This window comes from Neoarius graeffei, chromosome 26, assembly GCF_027579695.1.
Source record: "Neoarius graeffei isolate fNeoGra1 chromosome 26, fNeoGra1.pri, whole genome shotgun sequence".
Classification (NCBI taxonomy): domain Eukaryota; kingdom Metazoa; phylum Chordata; class Actinopteri; order Siluriformes; family Ariidae; genus Neoarius; species Neoarius graeffei.
Genome location: NC_083594.1, coordinates 8,070,496 through 8,093,728, shown reverse-complemented (window position 1 = coordinate 8,093,728; position 23,233 = coordinate 8,070,496). Strand labels below are relative to the sequence as shown.

At 41.8% G+C, this 23,233-nt stretch overlaps 1 protein-coding gene across 1 annotated transcript; it reads right to left on the bottom strand.

Annotated features, from left to right (window-relative positions):
• Nucleotides 1-92: 92 nt before the first annotated feature.
• Nucleotides 93-22,999, bottom strand: LOC132874084 (PAK4-inhibitor INKA2-like). Its single transcript, XM_060909975.1, has 2 exons — nucleotides 22,668-22,999; nucleotides 93-6,071 (listed from the first exon to the last, which is right to left on the bottom strand). The coding sequence occupies exons 1-2, from the start codon at nucleotides 22,701-22,703 to the stop codon at nucleotides 5,028-5,030; spliced, it is 1,080 nt and encodes a 359-aa protein (XP_060765958.1). The 5' UTR covers nucleotides 22,704-22,999; the 3' UTR covers nucleotides 93-5,027.
• Nucleotides 23,000-23,233: the final 234 nt, after the last annotated feature.

Sequence of the window (23,233 nt, the reverse complement as noted above, 5' to 3'; positions counted from 1 at the left end):
TTCAGACATGTAATAAGATCATCACTGACACATAGAATTTTTTGTTTTATTAAGAAATATACACTTTTATTGAAATTGTGACAACAGGCAGGTCTCACAGTATATTTATACATCACACTGATTCCAATAACTTTGTTATATAATATAAAACCTTGCTTTGGCAAGACAACAAAATACAGTATAGGCTTAACAAACTAGACACCATTTATACGTTTCCATTTCCATTCCCACTATATAAATCTAAATTAGGTACAAAAGTATTTTGCAACTATGGTAGAAAAGTGCCGACAGCTCATTTCCACCCTCAGAGCACAGAATGGCTTTTTGTGTGTCAGCATTTTCTCCTCATTATGTTACAGTTGTGTCATGAATTGTGAAATCACACAGCATTTCTACTTAGTGTAAGTCCTTGTAGACATTTTTTTTCCCTGACAAGCCACTGACTGACAACTGTAGCCTCATATTCCCCTGTTAAAGGTTATATAAGATTCAGAAGGGATTGTATGTCTTATAAAATGTTCATAATCTGATTGCAGGCACAAATAGTGGTGACGCGGTCAGTTGGAGCCACATGCTTTTTCATAGTACAGCCGTACTGTAGTGCATATGAGTTATGTAGAAAATCACTGGATTGACCTAAACGTGAGGTGGAAAAAAGAACCATGAAAAAGTATCAGCACTTACAGCACCCTTCACAGTTACTGGCACCCCTGGTTAAGATGTGTTAAAAGCCTTAAAATAAATTTTATTTTTATTGCAGAAGCATAATCTCACACTGAAAAATGTAACCCTTAACTCAAGTGAATTTAAAAAAAAAGTATCCCTGACTAAGAAATAAAATTTTTTTCATAAAATCACCTGTTCCACAATTATTGGTACCATAACAATTCCTAGAAAATAAATGTAATTGAAGCATTTCTGTCATTTCTACTGTAGTTTATAAAGTTGATCAGAGTATCTAGGAACCTTTAATTAGTAATTCATCACATCCTGTTTCCCTGGGGTATAAATATGATGTGACACAGAGGCCTATTTCTCTTATCCACTCTTCAACATGGGAAAGACAAGAGAACACACCATTCAGGTAAGGCAGAAACTAGCCGCTCGCCTACACCGGCCCGTATCTACAGTCAGAGGAATCATCAAGAAGTTTAAAACAACTGGGACAGTGGCAAACAAGCCTGGACGAGGATGCAAGTTTATCTTGCCACCACGCACAGTGAGGAGGATGGGAAGAGAAGTAAAAAGTTCTCCAAAGCTCACTGTTAGAGAATTGCATCAAAGAGAAGCATCTTGGGGTCACAAAGTCTCCATAACAACCATCAGGCGCCATCTACATGCCAACAAGCTGTTCGGGAGGCATGCACGGAAAAAGCCTTTTTTCACTTACAAGCATAAACGTAAACGTCTGGAGTTCGCTAAGCGGTACTGGGACCGTGTGCTTTAGTCAGATGAGACCAAGATAGAGCTTTTTTGCAGCAAACACTCTAATACATCACAAAAGATGAGTATGCGGAAAAGCACCTCATGCGCACTGTGAAGTATGGGGGAGGATCGGTGATGCTGTGGGCCTGTTTCTCTTCCAAAGGCCCCGGGAACCTTGTTAGGGTGCATGGCATCATGAACTCTTTGAAATACCAGGACATTTTAAATCAAAATCTGGTGGCCTCTGCCCGAAAGCTGAAGATGGGTCGTCACTGGGTCTTTCAGCAAGATAATGACCCTAAACATGTGGCCAAATCTACACAAAAATGGTTCACCAGACACAAAATCCAGCTCCTCCCATGGCCATCTCAGTCCCCAGACCGCAACCCAATTGAAAACCTGTGGGGTGAGCTGAAGAGGAGAGTGCATAGGAGACGACCCAGGACTCTGGACGATTTAGAGAGATTGTGCAAAGAGGAATGGTCGAAGATCCCTCTCTCTGTATTCTCCCATCTTGTGAAATGTTATAGGAGAATATTAAGTGCTGTCTTGTTGGCAAAAGAGGGTTGTACAAAGTATTAACATCAGGGGTGCCAATAATTGTGGCACAATGATTTCATGTAAAAGAATTATTTCTTAATGTGGGATTTTTTTTCCCACTGAATAAATGCACTTGAATTCAAGGTTGGATTTTTCTCTTTTAATGCATTGTTGTCCTATATTATTTAAAAAAAAAAAAAGAATAATTTATTAGAAGCCTAAAATCACATCTTAATGAAGGGTGCCAATAATTGTGGAGGGCACTGTATTTACCATCGGGGATGTTAGTATACATCAAGAACCTGATTAATATACAGTCCTGTGCAAAAGTCTGGAGCATAAGTAAAGAAATGCCATAGACCAAAAAACGGCTTATAGGTAGACTGCCTTTCAGATTTTTCAAGTGTAGGTCATAAAAATAATTTTCCCCGACACCTAATTATTTTTAGTGGACTGAAATCCACTGAATTCAAATCACAGACTTCCAATTTTATTCGTTTTTTTTTAATAGAACAATTAATGAATTTATCTCCACGTGGCCCTAAATTCTCCACTATTTTTTCCTGCTTCACCATGACCCAATACAAGATACTATGTCATGCATCATCACGTGGTGGGCTTTCCCCGTTTGCACAAGGCATTGTGGGATACAACTTTGAAACAGGAGAGAAAAATGGAGGATGTGAGTGTGCGAATGAAACGTGAAAGACCGACTACAGTAACGGAAAGAAAGTGAGAAGAAAAGACGTTTTGTTATATACGAAGGAAAGGAAACACAGAACCAAACTAATAAATATCGGCAGTCAGCGAGCACCTCGGTGTGATCAGCTGTTCGTTTAGCGACAGAATGATGGAACGGTCAGTGCACGCTCAAAGGTAAACCTGTAGATGGCAGTAATGCGACACTGTGCCGTAAAACCCAAAAGAAGAAGACGGTAAACCTGCGCATGCGCGCACACATGGACTTCCTCTGTCTGCTTGACTGCGTGAAGCGAGCGAATTCATGCACATTATTTGTTTTAATCGTCTCAAAATAAATAACTTCCCAGCCACAGAATGGCCTGATATTTTGTGAGATATTACAGAAATAAACATATATCACGATGACCACATTTCAGAGGGAACTAAATTTCACCAATTTTATGAAATCGAAAGGCCGTCTAGCTTTAAAAAAATAATGAAATGTTTAAAAAATACTAGAAAGAGTAGTAAGTCATAAGAAATGAAACAAAGTCAGTATTTGGTGTGAGACGACCCTTTGCTTTAAAAAAAAAAAAAACAGTCTCAGGTCCAGTGAGTGCAGTTTTATGCGGAAATGAGCTGTAGGTTTTACTGAGCATCTTCCAGAACCAGCCACAGTTCTTCTGGACACTTTGACCGTCACACTCACTTCTTCATTTTGCACCGAAACCCAGCAGCCTTCATTATGTTTTCTTTTTTCATCTGAAAAGCGCTCTCTTATGGAATATGCTCCTCAAATACAATTTTTTTTTTCCTGTAACATTTTAATTTTGTGAAGGAAAACGAATGTTTGGACTCTAAAATATTTTCGTACTGACTCGGTAATGTAGAAGTCATAAAATAGAAATCTATAACACAGCTTGTATGTAAAAACTTAGGGTGCCTAAGACTTTTGCACAGTACTGGAAATATATAAAAAAAAAACCCAAAACAAAACGTCTTAATATGGCGACATGAAGAAAAATGTCCAAGCAAATTTAATAATAGCGTCTTTGTTTGTTTTCATCTTCGAAATGAGCAAGCACAGCACTGACGTCCTCATAAATGTTGTATCATATTAAATTCTTTTGTTTACTATTGCATTTTCTGTTGTAGCTTTTTGATATTATGCCATCTCAAGTTTCAGTTTACTCTTCTTGGGAGTCCCTTTTGAGATTCAAAGTCACCTCAGCTATCATCACATGGGGGGGGGATGCATTTCTTGCATTTCTTCACCATATTTGTATGTGACATCATGTACACTGTTATCCTTTATACGTCAGCTGCAAGATGTCCACTAACTGCACATGCAGTTTATCCATTTACACAAGCAAACTAATTAGTTTGCACTAGCGGTGCTGGCGTAAACTGTTACTCTCACTCAGGATCTTTCTGCTTTATTCTTATTTTTATTCTCCTAACATTTTTAGGATGCTATTTCTCCCTCAGTTTTCAACCAATCATCACCAAATTTCACATGAAGTATACCTCTGGGCTGAATTACATTGCTATGGCTTTTGGTGCTGATCTGGATCACTGATCCGGAATGATCCATGAAAAATGGGATTTTTTTTTTCAATCACTTATAACTGTCAATTTTCATGATTTTTTTCAATAAGTTTTTTTTTTTAAATTTTGTTCAGGGCAGAAGGGCGGAACTTTTCCTCACTAAGCATCATTCTCTATCTCTTACCGTTCCGAATCTATAGGGTACGGTGACCAGACGTGCCGGGTTTGTCACAGCTAGCACAAATTACTGTGACTTTAGTCACAGTCTCTATCTAATTCTTTATCTGGGATTGTAATAATAATAAAAAAAAGGATAGGTACAAGTGTGATATGACATTACAGGTAAACAAAAAGAGTTTGATGCATTTTTCCTGTTTCCTTAAGATACTGAAGGCAGGGTTACATGTCCAGGAATTGTTGAGAGGAAGATCTGTACCATACATAATAAAACCTTTTAAAGAGAGATCCAAAAGTAAACATGCTGAACAGTTTTACAGTGGTTTATAGTCAAGAGGAACTTCTATTTGCCCTGAATGAAGACTATGGTAATTCAGCACAAACACCATGGTAGACCTGTGTGCAAGACATCAGAACAAGAAAGAGTGAAGATTAAAAAATGATAAGCATATCAGCAGAAGTGTCTTGGGTATTTGCATTCTCACCGAGGGTTGAGTGCATATACTGTAAGTGCATTGTCAAGCCGAAGATCTCATTTCACACCCTGAAGGATTTAATAGATTGTCATCAACAAAGTTTAAACAAATCCAATTTAATCTTACTCAATCCTGCGCAGATGTTGAATTCTACCCTGTCTTCTCTCTAGAAAATCCCTTTTAAACCCAAACAGCTGTATTGTGATCAAGCAAAGGCTGGACCGTTTCCACTGCATCTGTAGGTCTCCTATCTAGGTAAAGTCCTAAGAACTGGCCCGTCTCCTCTGAAGGCTGAGGACACAATTTACCATTTGCTTGCTGTCCACCTCCTGCCCAAAATGGCAAGTAGAATCTACCCTTGGCCTTGGCAGTTTTCTTGGGTCTCTTGAAAAGCTCTGCTTCAGAGTCATGACCTGGTGGCATCCAACCAGGTTTTTCTTTCAACAGCTTATCCCGGTCAGGTCGCACACTACGCAGAAATTTCTTAAAGATATTGCTGGTTAGCGAGAACCTCTTGCAGAGCTCTTGGGATCGGCTGAGGTAGAGTGGATGAGCTGGGGAGTCTGGTCTGTTGATTCCCTTTCCTCCTTCGACACAGTCTTTGTCCACTTCAGGCAGATCAAGCCAGTTGCCTACCAGGTCAGCAAGTACATTGTCTCCAAGTACCAAAGGTTGACGATTGCGGCTGCGACTCATAAGAGAGGAGGTCCAATCACTGGAGTCATCCAAACTGTCCTCGATGTAGTCACTGTCCAAGGACGGTCCCTCTCGAGACAAGCTGTGGAGAATCCCGGGCAGATCCACTTGTGTAGGTCGGGATGCATGTGGGTGCATGCTTTGGTGGTCTGTTTGTGTTTGACACATTTTTGGGCCACAATATTCCACTTGTGGAACAGTGTATCCAGAGATCTTCCTGGGCAATGGCATACCCTCACTCTCTAGGCTGGATGTAGAGGGTGAAGTTCCAAGACTACTGCGATGTAAGTGATGAGACTGAAGTTGATCTTCTTGCCCAGAGACCTCAGATAACTGATGTTGCTGGTCTTGAGGTTGAAAGTGACAGTTAATGGATTTACCTGGTGATGGAGCCACACAATTATTTTTTCCTGAGATCTCCAGCTGCTCAAGTGCGGTTTGAACTTGGAGAAGTTTGAGTTCTTGGAGAGCTCCCATCATGGAGTTCATCTGAGCATGAAGACCATCACCAGCCTCTTTCATAGAAAGCTGCAGAGGGCAGGGGCAAAGGCATGGATAATAAAAGAAAATAGTTAGTATCACATACACTGATTGATATAAGACCTTTACCTTGATAAGCACTGAACACTTTTAGAAAAAAAAAGGTTTCTCAAGGGTTTCTTTTTGGACAGTTAAAGTTTCTAAGCTCTCTTTAGGAGATATATTTGGAAATTCTTTCTGATAGCCAAACACTTTGTTACAGGGTACCTTATAAAACCTTCAAAGGTTCTTCACCCACCCAAAAAGACAAGCCAAATAACTGTTTAAGGTTCTAATTATTATTATTATTATTATTATTATTATTATTATTATTAAGCCCTTAGCACCCTAGGAGCATAGGCCACCAACAAGAGCTTTCCATATAGTTAAGGTTCTTATGTTGACTTTTTTTGAAGGGAGTCGCAAAATAAAGGGTTCTTTGGTTTGTTCATTTGGAGAATCCCATAAATACTGTATGTAAAAATCAGAGGTGCTAAAGAAGGCCACTGGATTTGCTTGAAATTCTTGAAGACGTTTCACCTCTCATCTGAAAGGCTTCTTCAGTTCTGTCTGACTAGTGGGGAGTTCCAGGTATTTATCCTCTAGTGGACCAAAAGCAACCCTAAAGGAGAGTTGTTGAGGTCACATGTCATGAGAGGTGAAATGTCTTCAAGAATTTCAAGCAAGTCCAGTTGCCTTCTTTAGCACCTACGGTTTACAATAACCTGGATGACTGAGAACCTTCACAGACATGTACGCACGTAAAAACCTACAACATAGGATTCTAAGAATTAAGTAGAAATCCCTTGGAAAGCTACAACTGTTACCTGTTACAAGAAACCTTGAGGAGTGATAAGGACAGTGATAAAGTTATCACCTTGCATTGTTTGAACCTTATCAAGAAGATCTCTTAAAGAAATATTTATTTATGGGTCAAAAGATATAAAGAAAGACCAATGATCCAAGTATACCATTTGTCAAACACATCTACATCCATCTTGTAAACAGTGAAAGGTTTGTTTGCTTGTCATATCATGCATAAATAGCTATATTTCAGTTCATTGCTCCTCCAGCAAGACCACATCATAGTGACAATGACCACATCCCAGCACTCAACAACCACTTGGTCAAATACCATCCTTCTTACTGATGATGTCATTCCTGAGCAGCAAATTTTAGTTTCGTATTTCCTTACAACTTATCTAATTGTGCACCCTGATCCCTCAATTACCTTTCTTGATGACATTTTACATGTAGTCCTAACACAAGAAGGGACTATCAACTTACCTTGCATCATCTTTCACACAGGGGAGTTCCTCCCTTCTGTCAGTTTCTAGTCCTCTCACCTTTCAGAGGCCAAGTTTGCTAGCCCTATATGTAGCTTTCTGCCAATTGGAGACCTTGTTCTGCTCTGGCACCCAATAGGACACGTCTAGACTTTAATCCCAAACGGAGGGGCCAGTTCACTCAAGCATAATCGATTGACAGAAACTGGTGAGAGTGGCAGTGTGGGGGTGGTAGAGGGATGCCATCTGTCATGACTGTGTTTTAGTCACTCTGGAAATAACTACTGAGGCCATTATGGACAATATCAGTAGGAGAATTGATATTGTGACAGGAGGTAATAAAGAGCATCAAAGGGCATAGTTCTTAAGAACATGGTATCATTTGCAAAATCCACTGGATGCTTTATTTTTTAGCATGAAAAAGAACTAATCATTGCTTTCTAAACCTGTTATAAATAAGATTATTAACAATAGACCACAAAAGTGGTAGAATGGTCTTTCTATCAGGAAACAATAAAAGAAAGAATGCCTGGAACTGCTATTACTTAAGTTATCTAATGATGATGGGAAACTCCCTGTTCAACCTTGGAGATTTTATTTGTTGGTATAAAACGTGCTTTTATTTGTGTGTTAGTTCCATGGAAAATGTAGCTCCACTTAATTATAACCATCAGCTTGTCTCCATCTGCGTACACCGCACATATGGCCGACTTCATTAGGAATAATTAAACATCTTTAGGCACTGGGTTCACTAAACCTAATGACTGTTTGATTACATAATCCTGTGGGCATCACCACATAAACTGTTACGCTGTACCATTACAGATGCTTACGGCTTTCTAAAAGATTGTTCTGGAATAATTCAATGCCATGTTTGCATGTTAAAAGGTGGCAGCCATGTGTGTTTCTAGACATGACTCTAGTTTGAACATCTGCTCGTGCAGGGTGTTTTTACTCAAATAGGAATGTCAGAAAGCATCACTGAAGCCATTTCGTTGGAAGACTGAAAAGTAGGGCTGGGCAGTATAACGGCTAAGTAATGAAATTGTGATAAATTACGGCAAAATATACTTTTATGTGATAAGGTCTTTATCCATTACCCACTGTTCTGAACTATTACTACTATTCTTACTATAACTACTATTAGTTATTGCCGGTGAACCTGATTTCCTCTGAATGGTGCTCTTCACAGGGGTTGTGTTGGTCCTAGGGTTTGGTCATTCTTTTACAGCTGCTTGGGATTGGGCAGTCTACCCAGGGAGTCAGGGACCAAACATAACATGAGCCATTACTGTTACGTTTGCACACTGGAGTATGAACAACAGATTCACACATACTATCATACCTGATAGTAACTGAAGCTTTATGTGCAGGGAGGTGAGTTTATATGATGGATCTATCACCAGCTTTCTGCTACCATACGGTACGTATTAGCACGCTTATAAACAATGAAGGAGGTAACAGACTGCTTTCAGTCTCATCTCATCTCATCTCATCTCATTATCTCTAGCCGCTTTATCCTTCTACAGGGTCGCAGGCAAGCTGGAGCCTATCCCAGCTGACTACGGGTGAAAGGCGGGGTACACCCTGGACAAGTTGCCAGGTCATCACAGGGCTGACACATAGACACAGACAACCATTCACACTCACATTCACACCTACGGTCAATTTAGAGTCACCAGTTAACCTAACCTGCATGTCTTTGGACTGTGGGGGAAACCGGAGCACCCGGAGGAAACCCACGCGGACACGGGGAGAACATGCAAACTCCGCACAGAAAGGCCCTCGCCGGCCCCGGGGCTCGAACCCAGGACCTTCTTGCTGTGAGGTGACAGCGCTAACCACTACACCACCGTGCCACCCTGCTTTCAGTCTATTATGTTAAAAAAAAAAACCCACTCCGAGCAGAAGTGTCCGGCGAGGAGCGCTGATTGCGAGGTCCTGTACAATCCAAGCTCTCAGGTGAGTCTCAGGTCAAGGCTGCACGCAGTGTGTTAGCGTGAGCATGTAGCCTACGGGAAATGAATAATGTGTTGGATTAGCACTAATCCCATGTTTTGGAAAATCGAAAATGTTGTTTTGGGCCCCTCTGGGGTGTCACCAATCCATGTGCAAAGTATGGAGTATGTGCGTCCAGCCGTGTCGATTTGCATAGATGAACAGACGGAGAGACAGACAGCCTGCCTTTAGTAGTATAGATAGATAGATAGATAGATAGATAGATAGATAGATAGATAGATAATGCCTAAACGTGGAGCTCCTGATGAGTGTAAAATGAACTTGTAAGTGGCGTCCAGAGCTGTCACTTATAATTCATGTTCTGGGCGGAACCGTCAGCCCAGGAAGCTGTATTTGTTATGCTACAGATGCTCGCTGTTATGTTTATATTCCCCATGTGCCTCCGTCAGAGGTTTAACACGGTATGTTATAAAGCTTTGCTGTCTGTCATCCTGATATGTCATTCATGCACAATGCAAAGTTTGTGTGTGCTGTTTATTGAGTGTGTTCAGTACATTGGTTGAACTGTGGTTTAGTATGAGACTTTGAGCGCAGAGGCTACAGTAACAGTGCACGTTTGGTGAACTTGTAGAGGTTTGCACACTTGTGTTCAGAGCAGCAAGGTGTGTGACATTGAGGGTCTCATCTCATCTCATTATCTCTAGCCGCTTTATCCTGTTCTACAGGGTCGCAGGCAAGCTGGAGCCTATCCCAGCTGACTACGGGCGAAAGGCGGGGTACACCCTGGACAAGTCGCCAGGTCATCACAGGGCCGACACATAGACACAGACAACCATTCACACTCACATTCACACCTACGGTCAATTTAGAGTCACCAGTTAACCTAACCACGGCCTAGTGGTAGCGTGTCCGCCTCTCGATCGGGAGATCGTGAGTTCTATTCACGGTCGGGTCATACCAAAGACCATCATAAAAATGGTACCTACCGCCATCTGGCAAGGCATGCTGCAATACAGATGTGCATGGGGAGTTAAACTCTCGTGGTTACCAGAGGACTAGCCCCCCACTGTAACCCTAGCTATAGGCGAGAGGCCGAGGGCTATGGAAACGGAGATCGGCGCCGCCCGATGCGCCACATACAGGTTGGGCCTGGTTAGTACTTGAGTGGGAGACTGCCTAGGAATACCAGGTACTGTAAGGCGTGGGAAGGACTTTGACTTTTTTTGAGTTAACCTAACCTGCATGTCTTTGGACTGTGGGGGAAACCGGAGCACCCGGAGGAAACCCACGCGGACACGGGGAGAACATGCAAACTCCACACAGAAAGGCCCTCGCCAGCCACGGGGCTCGAACCCAGACCTTCTTGCTGTGAGGCGACAGTGCTAACCACTACACCACCGTGCCACCCTGTTTACAACCATGTTATGTGAATTATTTTTGCTTTGTTTTCTTTAGTGCTTGGTGTACAGTGTTTGAAGTCCAATGCTATACTCATGGCCAAGAGGAATAAAGCGCCTCTGCACCCATCAGAGACTCTCTGCTGTTGTTCTTAATACCAAGGGCTGCTACAGTGTTAGTAAATAATCCTACGTCATTTTTTTAAAAAGCAAATTAAAAATAAGCGCCGGATAAAACCCATCTATCTTATGTAAATAAAGATACAAAGTTCATTGTCTGGTGGTCAAGCATTTACAAGATACATTGCCTTGCACTTATGATCGCGTTCCCTGTAGTGGTACATGTATGTTGTTCGTATGGTTGCAAAAGCCATCGAAAATCAGGTCGATGCATAGCCATATTCTCTTAAGTACAAATTGCCCTCCCTTATTGATCAGGGTCTTTTCAATAAGCATGCCTTGTTAGCACCGACTTCACCCAGACGTGATATTCCCCAACTCCCTCCCATTTTTCTGATTAATTCCTGCATTTCGTTTAACTATTCCAAGGCCTTGGCATTTTCCTGCATCAGCTCGGATGCTTATTCTGCACTCATGTCCCTGGTAATGTGCAGACAAACAATGCTCTCTCTCCTAATAGCCTTCTCCCTTGATTGAAAATGGCACCTCGACAAGCTCTGTTAACAAACGTAAATATTGGTCGCACGGGAGGAAATATCCTTCAAACACGTTACGCAAGCTTACATCACTATATGCTCGGTCATGCTGATGCAGCTCGATTTTTAATTTCTACAGCATATTTTATATAATTCCTCCAGGATTACTACTTGCTGCTTTTACGGTCTGATATACAGTACTGTGCAAAAGTCTTAGGCGCATGTAAAGACTAAAAATGGCTGAAAATAATGAAATGTTTCAACATTAAAAAAATGATATAAACAGTAATCAGTAAGCCATAATAAATGAAACAAAGCCAATATTTGGTGTGAAACAACCTTTTGCTTTAAAAAAAAAAAATAGTAGTCTGAGGTCCAATGAGTGCAGTTTTATGTGGAAATGAGCTGTAGGTTTTACTGAGTGTCTTACAGAACCAGCCACAGTTCATCTGGACACTTTGACTGTCACACTCGCTTCTTCATTTTGCACCAAAAAACCCAGTAGCCTTCAGTAGCCAGATGGACTGGTTTGAGTATTTCAGAAACTGCTGATCTCCTGGGGTTTTCACACAGTCTCTAGAGTTTACACAGACAGAATGGTGCAAAAAACAAAAAACATCCAGTGGGTGAGCGAGAGGTCTGTGGGTGGAAACAAACGCCTTGTTGATAAGACAGGTCAGAGGAAAATGGACAGATGGGTTTAAGCTTTTTTGCCAGGAAGGATATAGTAACTCATCGCAATTCTTTAGAGCCATGGTGAGCAGAAAAGCATCTCAGCATGCAACAGCAGAAGAACACATTGGGTTCCACTCCTGTAGCCAAGAACAGGAATCTTAGAATCAAGTACAAGTTCCTACTAAAACAGCCGGTGAGTGTGTATACAGTGTATAATATTCCAGGGTTGCACTGGTGTATACATATGCAGTATGTTATATCCTATGTAGTGAGCATATGAAGTTAAGAACTGTAAAAGTTAGCTTAATATCATCCATCCATTATCTGTAGCCACTTATCCTGTACAGGGTCGCGGGCAAGCTGGAGCCTATCCCAGCTGACCATGGGTGAGAGGTGGGGTACACCCTGGACAAGTCGCCAGATCATCACAGGGCTGACACATAGACACAGACAACCATTCACACTCACATTCACACCTACGCTCAATTTAGAGTCACCAGTTAACCTAACCTGCATGTCTTTGGACTGTGGGGGAAACCGGAGCACCCGGAAGAAACCTACACAGACATGGGGAGAACATGCAAACTCCACACAGAAAGGCCCTCGCCGGCCACGGGGCTCGAACCCGGACCTTCTTGCTGTGAGGCAACAGTGCTGACCACTATACCAACGTGCCGCCCTGCTTAATATCAGTAAAATAAAAACATTACCAGTTCCTATTACAGTATAACACTGCTCTCATTGCAAAGTAATTCCTATTCAGCTGCCATAGTGTTTAATTTTTATCTGAGATATTTGGTATATGCCTGTGCAAAAAGAATCCAATTGTGATGATTTATGCATGAATGCTAATTCGATCATAGTACACTGAAGAATGCATTGTTTGTTCTTATCCCTACTGCAGAAAGCACCCCGGAGACAGAATGTAAATACTCAGAAAATAAAGCCGTAACGAGACCGTCTATGATGGCATAGCTCACGCTGGTCACGTCTAGTCTAGAAGGAACGATCTAAAGTGGGCCACCTTGTGCGATAAATATTGCAAGCTATATACACTATATACAAGCTATATAGAGAAGCGATATCCACCCTAGGAATACCGACCTATTGGCCAGAAAGAATCCAAAACGGCGAGGAATTGACAGAGAAGAAGTGATTTTTGTTGAACTGCTCATTCAGGCTTAATTAGTCCGTAACTTGATTAATAATTGTAATTAAGCAAATCTGGGTAGAAGTTATATGCACCCTACCTTCATGAGAGAAAGAATTAGAATCGGTGAAGAATTGAAGGAGAAGAAGCGATTCGTGTGGAAATTGCTCGTTAGAGATTGATTGATTACTCCATATCTTCATTATTAAATGCAATTATGCAAATTTGGGTGGAAACTATATGCACCTCAGGCAGGCCGACCTTCCTGCCAAAAAGAATAAGAATCGGTGAAGAATTGAGAGAGAAGAAGCGATTTTCGTGAAATGTGGACGATGCCAGATGGACAACGGACAACACATGATGGCATGAGCTCATCGCCTGTCGGCCAGATGGGCTAATAAGAAAAGATGTACACTTTATTACAAATATGTCTGTAAGTGGTCAACAGTGAAGCTTTATCCATCACTCCTGTCGAATGAGTGAATCGGTACACCCTGTGTGCTGTCTCATAATGAATGTTTGCTCATGGAGCTATAAATTTGCGTATACATGAAGCACAAGGCATATTTTTCAACACGAATACATTCATATACATACACTACCGTTCAAAAGTTTGGGGTCACTTTGAAATGTCCTTATTTTTGAAAGAAAAGCACTGTTCTTTTCAATGAAGATCACTTTAAACTAATCAGAAATCCACTCTATACATTGCTAATGTGGTAAATGACTATTCTAGCTGGAAATGTGTGGTTTTTGGTGCAATATCTCCATAGGTGTATAGAGGCCCATTTCCAGCAACTCTCAGTCCAGTGTTCTAATGGTACAATGTGTTTGCTCATTGCCTCAGAAGGCTAATGGATGATTAGAAAACCCTTGTACAATCATGTTAGCACAGCTGTAAACAGTTGAGCTCTTTAGAGAAGCTATAAAACTGACCTTCCTTTGAGCAGATTGAGTTTCTGGAGCATCGCATTTGCGGGGTCGATTAAATGCTCAAAATGGCCAGAAAAATGTCTTGACTATATTTTCTATTCATTTTACAACTTCATCTCATCTCATTATCTCTAGCTGCTTTATCCTTCTACAGGGTCGCAGGCAAGCTGGAGCCTATCCCAGCTGACTACGGGCGAAAGGCAGGGTACACCCTGGACAAGTCGCCAGGTCATCACAGGGCTGACACACAGACACAGACAACCATTCACACTCACATTCACACCTACGCTCAATTTAGAGTCACCAGTTAACCTAACCTGCATGTCTTTGGACTGTGGGGGAAACCGGAGCACCCGGAGGAAACCCACGCGGACACGGGGAGAACATGCAAACTCCACACAGAAAGGCCCTCGCCGGCCCCGGGGCTCGAACCCAGGACCTTCTTGCTGTGAGGCGACAGTGCTAACCACTACACCACCGTGCCACCCATTTTACAACTTATGGTGGTAAATAAAAGCGTGACTTTTCATGTAAAACACAAAATTGTCTGGGTGACCCCAAACTTTTGAACGGTAGTGTAAGGCAAGGCAAGTTTATTTATATAGCACATTTCATACACAGTGGCAGTTCAATGTGCTTTACAGAAGTAAAAGCAGAACAGTAAACAATAGAAAATAAAATTGCATAAAATATTTGGTGTAGTATAATAGTATAAAATAATAGTGTAGTAGGAATCAAGAGCATCTTTCAACACAGTTAGGAAGCAGCACATCTGAGCGTGGCAGTCTCCCAGACTAATGAGGGCATTTACAGGAGGCTGTGTGGGCACACAAGCCTATTTCATGCCATGAGACTTAACCGGGCTTTTCAGGGTGCTGGAAATTGAGCTGATGAGCTTATCAACCCCCTAATGCACTTATTTTACATCCTGCTCTGTGTATATGAATTGCAAAGAATGGAACTCATCAGTGGAAATGGGATCCAGACTACATCTTATTGAGACAAGCCCAAGCTAAAACCTGTGACTTGGAGGAATCTGTGACACTTTTTTTTTAAAGCTTGAGATAAAAATATTTTCTTGCGCACACTGATTAAATGCTCTGCAAAACCATTAAGACCTTCGACCAAAAGAAAATCCATTTGCATGCATTTCCATGAGATAAGCCGGAGACATTTCCTTTTGACCTATTTAGGGTGAAACGAAGCAGTGAGGCGTGTCTCATCAAAGCTGTTTGTGTCAAATTTAAAAATAATATTCGCTGGTTTGCATATCAGTGCCAGACACATTATATAATATACGCTCGCGCTGATAAAAGCTACAGCGTATGAGATTTACTCAGTGTGATAACTGACTGAAACATCTTCCTAGTCATGCTGAAGGAAGGAAAGAAGGAAGGAATGGAGATTCGCAAAAGCACTCGTGAGTATGCTTTTAGTTTGTATCTTAATCCGTCCTCGCATAACGTTTATCATTACTGGCTCATCAGTTGGATGGGGATCTTTCAGACTCAACATAACAGAATATGGCAATTTCAGTACTCCAGCTGCACGTTCTTTCCCCCAAGAGTGTAAGTAATCTGGCTTAATCCATGCAAGCTAAATTGACTTGGGCGTGTGTGTTCATAGTCCCTTGTGCATGTCCAAGAGCTGGTCGTTAGAGGTTATCAGCACCATCTCCAGCACAATAAACACGTAAGCGCAGCCGCAGCTGTCGCCAGAACCCGAGCCAATTTTAGCTGGTGGGAAGGAAGGCCTTTGTGAAGAACAGGAGCGATGCTGGAACAGACGGAACGAACAGAGACCTGGCTCAACTCGAGCCTATTCTTACGTCTGACGCTAACTTTTGTTACAGTGTTTGTTTTTCAAACTCAGTGCAGATACAAATCAAGAGCTTGAGTTAATGTTCAAACATCAGAATGGGAAAAATTGTGATCTCAAAGTGTGACTTTATTGGTGTCAGATGGACTGGTTTGAGTATTGCAGAAACTGCTGATCTCCTGGGGTTTTCACACACAACAATCTCTAGAGCAGGGGTCACCAAACTACGGCCCGCGGGCCAGATCCGGCCCGCCACCCCACTTTGACCGGCCCCCCAGCCCCTCTGCCCCCCATCACTTGAACCGGCCCTATGAGGCAATCCCCAAAAGTGGTCATGGCCTATTTTTTTAAATTGCTTTTTGGCAAATAATAACATGTCTGCATCTTGTATTTTGTTGATTTTATCAATTAAAATTGATATTTAGTTATAAAATGAACTATTCATATTTTCCGAATTTTCGTCATATGCTCGCGATCAAGCAGTGACAGGCAGCGCATGCGCAGAGAACTGTCAGTGTTCAGGACAGCAAAATGGCGAGCGGTCAGCGAAAAGCTGACAGAGAGTGCAGAGTTTTTAAAGAACAGTGGACCACCGATTATTTTTTCGTTCAGTGTAAGGACCGTGCAGTTTGTCTTGTATGTAAAGAAAGTGTGTCGGTTTTCAAAGAATATAATCTGCATCGTCACTATGAAACCCGCCACAAAGAGTATGCTAGTTTGCGAGGGCAAACAAGAGAAGACAGGATTCGGAGGATGAAATGCGGACTGGCTGCACAACAGAATGTATTCCTTCACCAAACCCAGATCAACCAGGCTGCTGTCTGAGCTAGCTATAAGGCAGCTCACCTACTAGCTACCCATGGAAAGCCGTTTACTGATGGGGACTTTGTTAAAGTATGCGTGCTTGCTGTGGCCGAGGAGGCGTGTCCCGACAAGAAGGATGCGCTCAATGCGGTGAGTCTCTCCGCACTTACTATGACCAGGCGAACCGAAGATTTGGGGGACAACGTGTATGACCAGCTGAATGAGAGAGCGTCAGAATTCGAGTTTTTTGCTTTGGACATGGATGAGAGCAATGACGTGCAGGACACAGCACAACTGCTGTGATCTATTGATCTATTGCTCATATTATTATAATTTCACTGTTTTTTAAAATGTATTTATTTTATAGGTCTATTTATTTGACCTTTATTAAGTGCTGCATACAATTATTATTTATATTATTAATAATATCAACAGGCCTACCTACAATTTATAATTTTCCACTCACCTTTGCCAGTGTCAATCACCTCAACTAGGCAGATGTTTCTTACCTTGACAGCTTTGATATTATTTTTATTAGAAAATAAATAAATGGAATATCAGTGGTATTTCAGATTAAAACAAAGTGTGAAGACTTGATTACTACTTTTGCAAACCACTAGTAAAGATAAACAAATATGTGCCAGGAATCAAGTGTTGATATAGTAGTATGGATATAGTAGTGTGGATGGCCGTGCCAGGCTAGTAATCTCTACCACACAATGAGGCCTGCTGGTGGTCATATTTGTCTGGGTCATACAATTCTATGTGATATAGCTGACCCGACCCCGGCCCCCATCACAGTCATGAACGACAATGTGGCCCCCAGAGAAAAAAGTTTGGTGACCCCTGCTCTAGAGTTTATGCAGAATGGTGTGAAAAACAAAAAACATCGAGAGACTGAGCGACGGTTCTGTTGGTGGAAACAAACGGCTTGTTGATAAGAGAGGGTCAGAGGAAAATGGACAGATTGGTTCGAGCTTTTTTTTGCCAGTAAGGATATAGTAACTCATATAATTACACTTTACAACTGTGGTGAGCAGAAAAGCATCTCAGCATGCAACAGCAGAAAAACACATTGGGTTTGGGTTCCACTTCTGCAGCCAAGAACAGGAATCTTAGAATCCAGAACAATCAAATCAAAGTCCTTCCCATGCCATGTGGCGCATAGGGCAGTGCCAATCTCCATTCCCATAGCCCTCGGCCTCTCACATAGTTAGGGTTACAGTGGAGGGCTGGTCCTTTGGTAACCGCGAGAGTTTGACTCCCCACTTGCATCTGTATTGCAGCGTGCCTTGCCAGACAGCAGTAGGTGCCACTTTTATGATTGTCTTTGGTATGACCCGACCGTAAGTAGAACTCATGATCTCCCGATCAAGAGGCGAACACACTAACCACTAGGCCAACTTGTGGTCAGAATCACAAACAAGTTCCTATTAAAGTGGCCGGTGAGTGCATCATTGCAGTGTGAAACCAACCAAGCCAACTATAAAAAGTGACAAAAAAATCCCCCCAAACACAAACAAATCAAACTTTTATAATTAGAAAATGTTTCTACAGTGGACAGTCAAAATAGCCCTGAGCTCCGTAGGGGTTAAACCCTGACCTTCTTGCCCCCACACACTGACCCCAGTGACCTCTAATCATGTTCACACTTGTGCCTGACAGCTGACGAAGCACTTATGAGCAAGTGAGAACCGGAAGTTTCCGACGGCCGAGTAGTTACTTGAACAACCTCGACGCCGGAAGGTTATGAGTTTTCTTGGAGGAATTCTGGGATATCATTTCAGCAGATCAGAGGTGGGGCTCCCAAAAGGATCTTAACGCTAAGAGCATCTTGACTCTGACAGAGAGCATGCATTGTGCTGTTTGCGCTACCATTTCATTTTACAACTCCGATTCCAAAAAATTTGGGACAAAGTACAAATTGTAAATAAAAATGGAATGCAATGATGTGGAAGGTTCAAAATTCCATATTTTATTCAGAATAGAACATAGATGACATATCAAATTTTTAAACTGAGAAAATGTATCATTTAAAGAGAAAAATTAGGTGATTTTAAATTTCATGACAACACATCTCAAAAAAGTTGGGACAAGGCCATGTTTACCACTGTGAGACATCCCCTTTTCTCTTTACAACAGTCTGTAAACGTCTGGGGACTGAGGAGACAAGTTGCTCAAGTTTAGGGATAGGAATGTTAACCCATTCTTGTCTAATGTAAGATTCTAGTTGCTCAACTGTCTTCGGTCTTTTTTGTCGTATCTTCCGTTTTATGATGCGCCAAATGTTTTCTATGGGTGAAAGATCTGGACTGCAGGCTGGCCAGTTCAGTACCCGGACCCTTCTTCTACGCAGCCATGATGCTGTAATTGATGCAGTATGTGGTTTGGCATTGTCATGTTGGAAAATGCAAGGTCTTCCCTGAAAGAGACGTCGTCTGGATGGGAGCATATGTTGCTCTAGAACCTGGATATACCTTTCAGCATTGATGGTGTCTTTCCAGATGTGTAAGCTGCCCATGCCACACGCACTAATGCAACCCCATACCATCAGAGATGCAGGCTTCTGAACTGAGCGCCGATAACAACTTGGGTCATCCTTCTCCTCTTTAGTCCGAATGACACGGCGTCCCTGATTTCCATAAAGAACTTCAAATTTTGATTCGTCTGACCACAGAACAGTTTTCCACTTTGCCACAGTCCATTTTAAATGAGCCTTGGCCCAGAGAAGACGTCTGCGCTTCTGGATCATGTTTAGATACGGCTTCTTCTTTGAACTATAGAGTTTTAGCTGGCAACGGTGGATGGCACGGTGAATTGTGTTCACAGATAATGTTCTCTGGAAATATTCCTGAGCCCATTTTGTGATTTCCAGTACAGAAGCATGCCTGTATGTGATGCAGTGCCGTCTAAGGGCCCAAAGATCACGGGCACCCGGTATGGTTTTCCGGCCTTGACCCTTACGCACAGAGATTCTTCCAGATTCTCTGAATCTTTTGATGATATTATGCACTGTAGATGATGATATGTTCAAACTCTTTGCAATTGTACACTGTCGAACTCCTTTCTGATATTGCTCCACTATTTGTCGGCGCAGAATTAGGGGGATTGGTGATCCTCTTCCCATCTTTACTTCTGAGAGCCGCTGCCACTCCAAGATGCTCTTTTTATACCCAGTCATGTTAATGACCTATTGCCAATTGACCTAATGAGTTGCAATTTGGTCCTCCAGCTGTTCCTTTTTTGTACCTTTAACTTTTCCAGCCTCTTATTGCCCCTGTCCCAACTTTTTTGAGATGTGTTGCTGTCATGAAATTTCAAATGAGCCAATATCTGGCATGAAATTTTCAAAATGTCTCACTTTCGACATTTGATATGTTGTCTATGTTCTATTGTGAATACAATATCAGTTATTGAGATTTGTAAATTATTGCATTCTGTTTTTATTTACAATTTGTACTTTGTCCCAACTTTTTTGGAATCGGGGTTGTACGATTGTGCTGTGATGCTTTTGGGAAACTCAGCACAGTGCTCAGAGTTTCTATTTGTGTATGCTTTAATATCACTAAATACAAGAGATTTGTTATATAACTGAAAGGTTCATTGAGTTTGTGAATTTTTTTTAAATCTGTGCACGTTCATGATTTTTTTTTTACAGTGCAATTTATGACAATCCGTTACCTAGCTAAGACAAAATGTATGAGGAGTTAGTTTACATTAGATTTATTTATTTGTTTAGTTTACACTTTCTCAGTATCAAGGCTCAATGACAAGTTGCGTTTATACACAGCTGCTATGACATAAACAATAAACAGGAACTAAGTTGTTTTGCTGGATGAAACATGTACAAAATGTAACCAGAAATGGATAAAAAGTATGATTGGAAAATAATCAACGTTCTGGGTCATAACACTAACCATCATGCCCCAATTGATTATTTACCAATTGGATGCAAAAAACAGATGAATTCTCTCTCATCTTAGAATGAACACTTTCCTTCAAGTGGCACCACTTTGCCAAAATGGCAAACAGACATGACCATGTGGCATCTCTGGCAAAATCAGCCCCAGTGCCAGACTCTTCTCCTCAGGAAGCCCGGGAAGACGGCTGTGCTCCTTTCAGAATGCATCTGTGTCTCCAGGATGCAGCCCTACATGCCCCTTTACCGTGTTAGCAAACTTAGATATGGTAACCGTGATCCATCCTGGCACACGCCTGTCAGTCCTGATCTCAGTGCCAGCTGGGAGACATGGGAGTCATTTGGTGGCGTCTCTCCAGAAGCGACCTGGTGGTGTTCCATGTTCAGGAGTGTGAGAGTAACTCCGTTAGGACAGGATTACAGGAAGAGTCAGGTCTCGTTTCACTAGGGAGGCTGAGAGGCTGAGGATGGTATGTGGAAGTAAAAAATGGACTGTGGCCCATTCGATACATTTTTACAATCGCGCTCAGATTTGACGAGTGAAGGGGCGGAGCTTGGATTTTTCGAAATGAGAATGAAACGGGGGCGGCACGGTGGTGTAGTGGTTAGCACTGTCGCCTCACAGCAAGAAGGTCCGGGTTCGAGACCCGTGGCCGGCGAGGACCTTTCTGTGTGGAGTTTGCATGTTCTCCCCGTGTCCGCGTGGGTTTCCTCCGGGTGCTCCGGTTTCCCCCACAGTCCAAAGACATGCACGTTAGGTTAACTGGTGACTCTAAATTGAGCGTAGGTGTGAATGTGAGTGTGAATGGTTGTGTGTCTATGTGTCAGCCCTGTGATGACCTGGCGCCTTGTCCAGGGTGTACCCTGCCTTTCGCCCGTAGTCAGCTGGGATAGGCTCCAGCTTGCCTGCGACCCTGTAGAACAGGATAAAGCGGCTAGAGATAAAGAGATGAGATGAGAATGAAACGGATGACTGGAGTGTGTAATGTAAGGATTTATACCACAGCGCTGTCGAATTCCTGAATCTGATTGCTCAGAGGATGTCGATCGGTTTCTATAACAGCAGTTCTGATGGTATTAACGTGCTCGTTTCTATAGCAACAACACTTACAGGGACCTGTACATTGGAAGGATGTCGTAGTGCAATAATAAACTGATATTTAGACTGTACATGGTTACAAAGTATGACATATGTTCATAAATAAAAAATCGTAATCAGTTATAACACAACTGCTGGAGTATAAGACGAACAAAACACTTTGGGATGTGCTGTTATAGGAAATTAATCAACTCTGGGATGGTAACTAACTCATGGATTTTTTTATTTATTTATTGACAACTTCAAAGCATGGATGATAATAATAATAATAATAATAATAATAATAATAATGTAGTTCAATTAAAACGTGTTTGGAAATCCAGAGTGAAACCGCCAGGCTATGACGTCACTCGTGACATCATCAAATGACGCTGTGTTTATAAAAAACATGCCATGAGGCACGCATTAAATAATTCAGCGACCCAAATGCAGCAAAAAAGGGAAGAGGATTGAATTCAGCACGTGTGCGCACACACACACACACACACACACACACCAACAAAACAGCTTATGCAATTGAATCTGCACGCAAACTGGCAGTAATTATTATCAACACCTTAAAATTGCATTATTATGCACGACCTCGGATACAGATGTGGATAAACGTGCTGGTCGTAAACAAGGACGTGCACATGCGCGTGCGATTTGCATCCTCAAATAAACATTGCTTTATTTAAATTAGCCTGATTTCTATAAACATTTAGGATTTATGGGATTTAATTTTTGCATAAATCAATAACCTGATACATCTCATAACACTGGCTAGACAAGCAATGTATTATCTAGTCAGTAAGAGTATTGGGATTAAACAACAACAACAACAACAACAACATTAGTGAATGCATATCATATATCATATCATATATTATTTTATATTATACTGTACTATCCTATGTATAAGCTACATACCAGTTCTTGTCTCAGTCTCTTCAAACATGAATCCATGCTTTTTCCATTACATTAGAAATAAATCAGCACCAAGAGCTGATGAAGGACTTGTTTTGAGGAAGATTTTCCTCCGAAATCAATTGTCGGGAATAAAAAATAAAAAGGCGCACATGAAGCACGAGTCATGTTCAGGAACGCGCTCCTGCAGCTGTGCTCTCTCTCTCTCTCTCTCTCTCTCTCTCTCTCTCTGGTCCTCTTCCCAGTCTACACTGAAAAGTTGCCCTATAAAAGCTCATCAGGTTCAGGAACAGTTGTTGCTCTCATCAACTCTGCAGTCCACATGGCAGCTGTCCTGCCTCTTCTTCTTCTTCTTCTTCTTCTTCTTTTCTTCCCCTCCTTCCTCACGCACTGCAAAAGCATGGAAAAGTGCACACTCCTCCCCTTCCCTTAATAGGGCGCCCAATTCTACAGACTTAGAGAAGTTCATTTAGGCTATTATTACTTACAGCTTACAGTTTAGGGCTGTATTATAAACTAGAAAGGGCACAAGTGTGATGGTTGTGTCACTATCCTTGTGAGGACCTTGC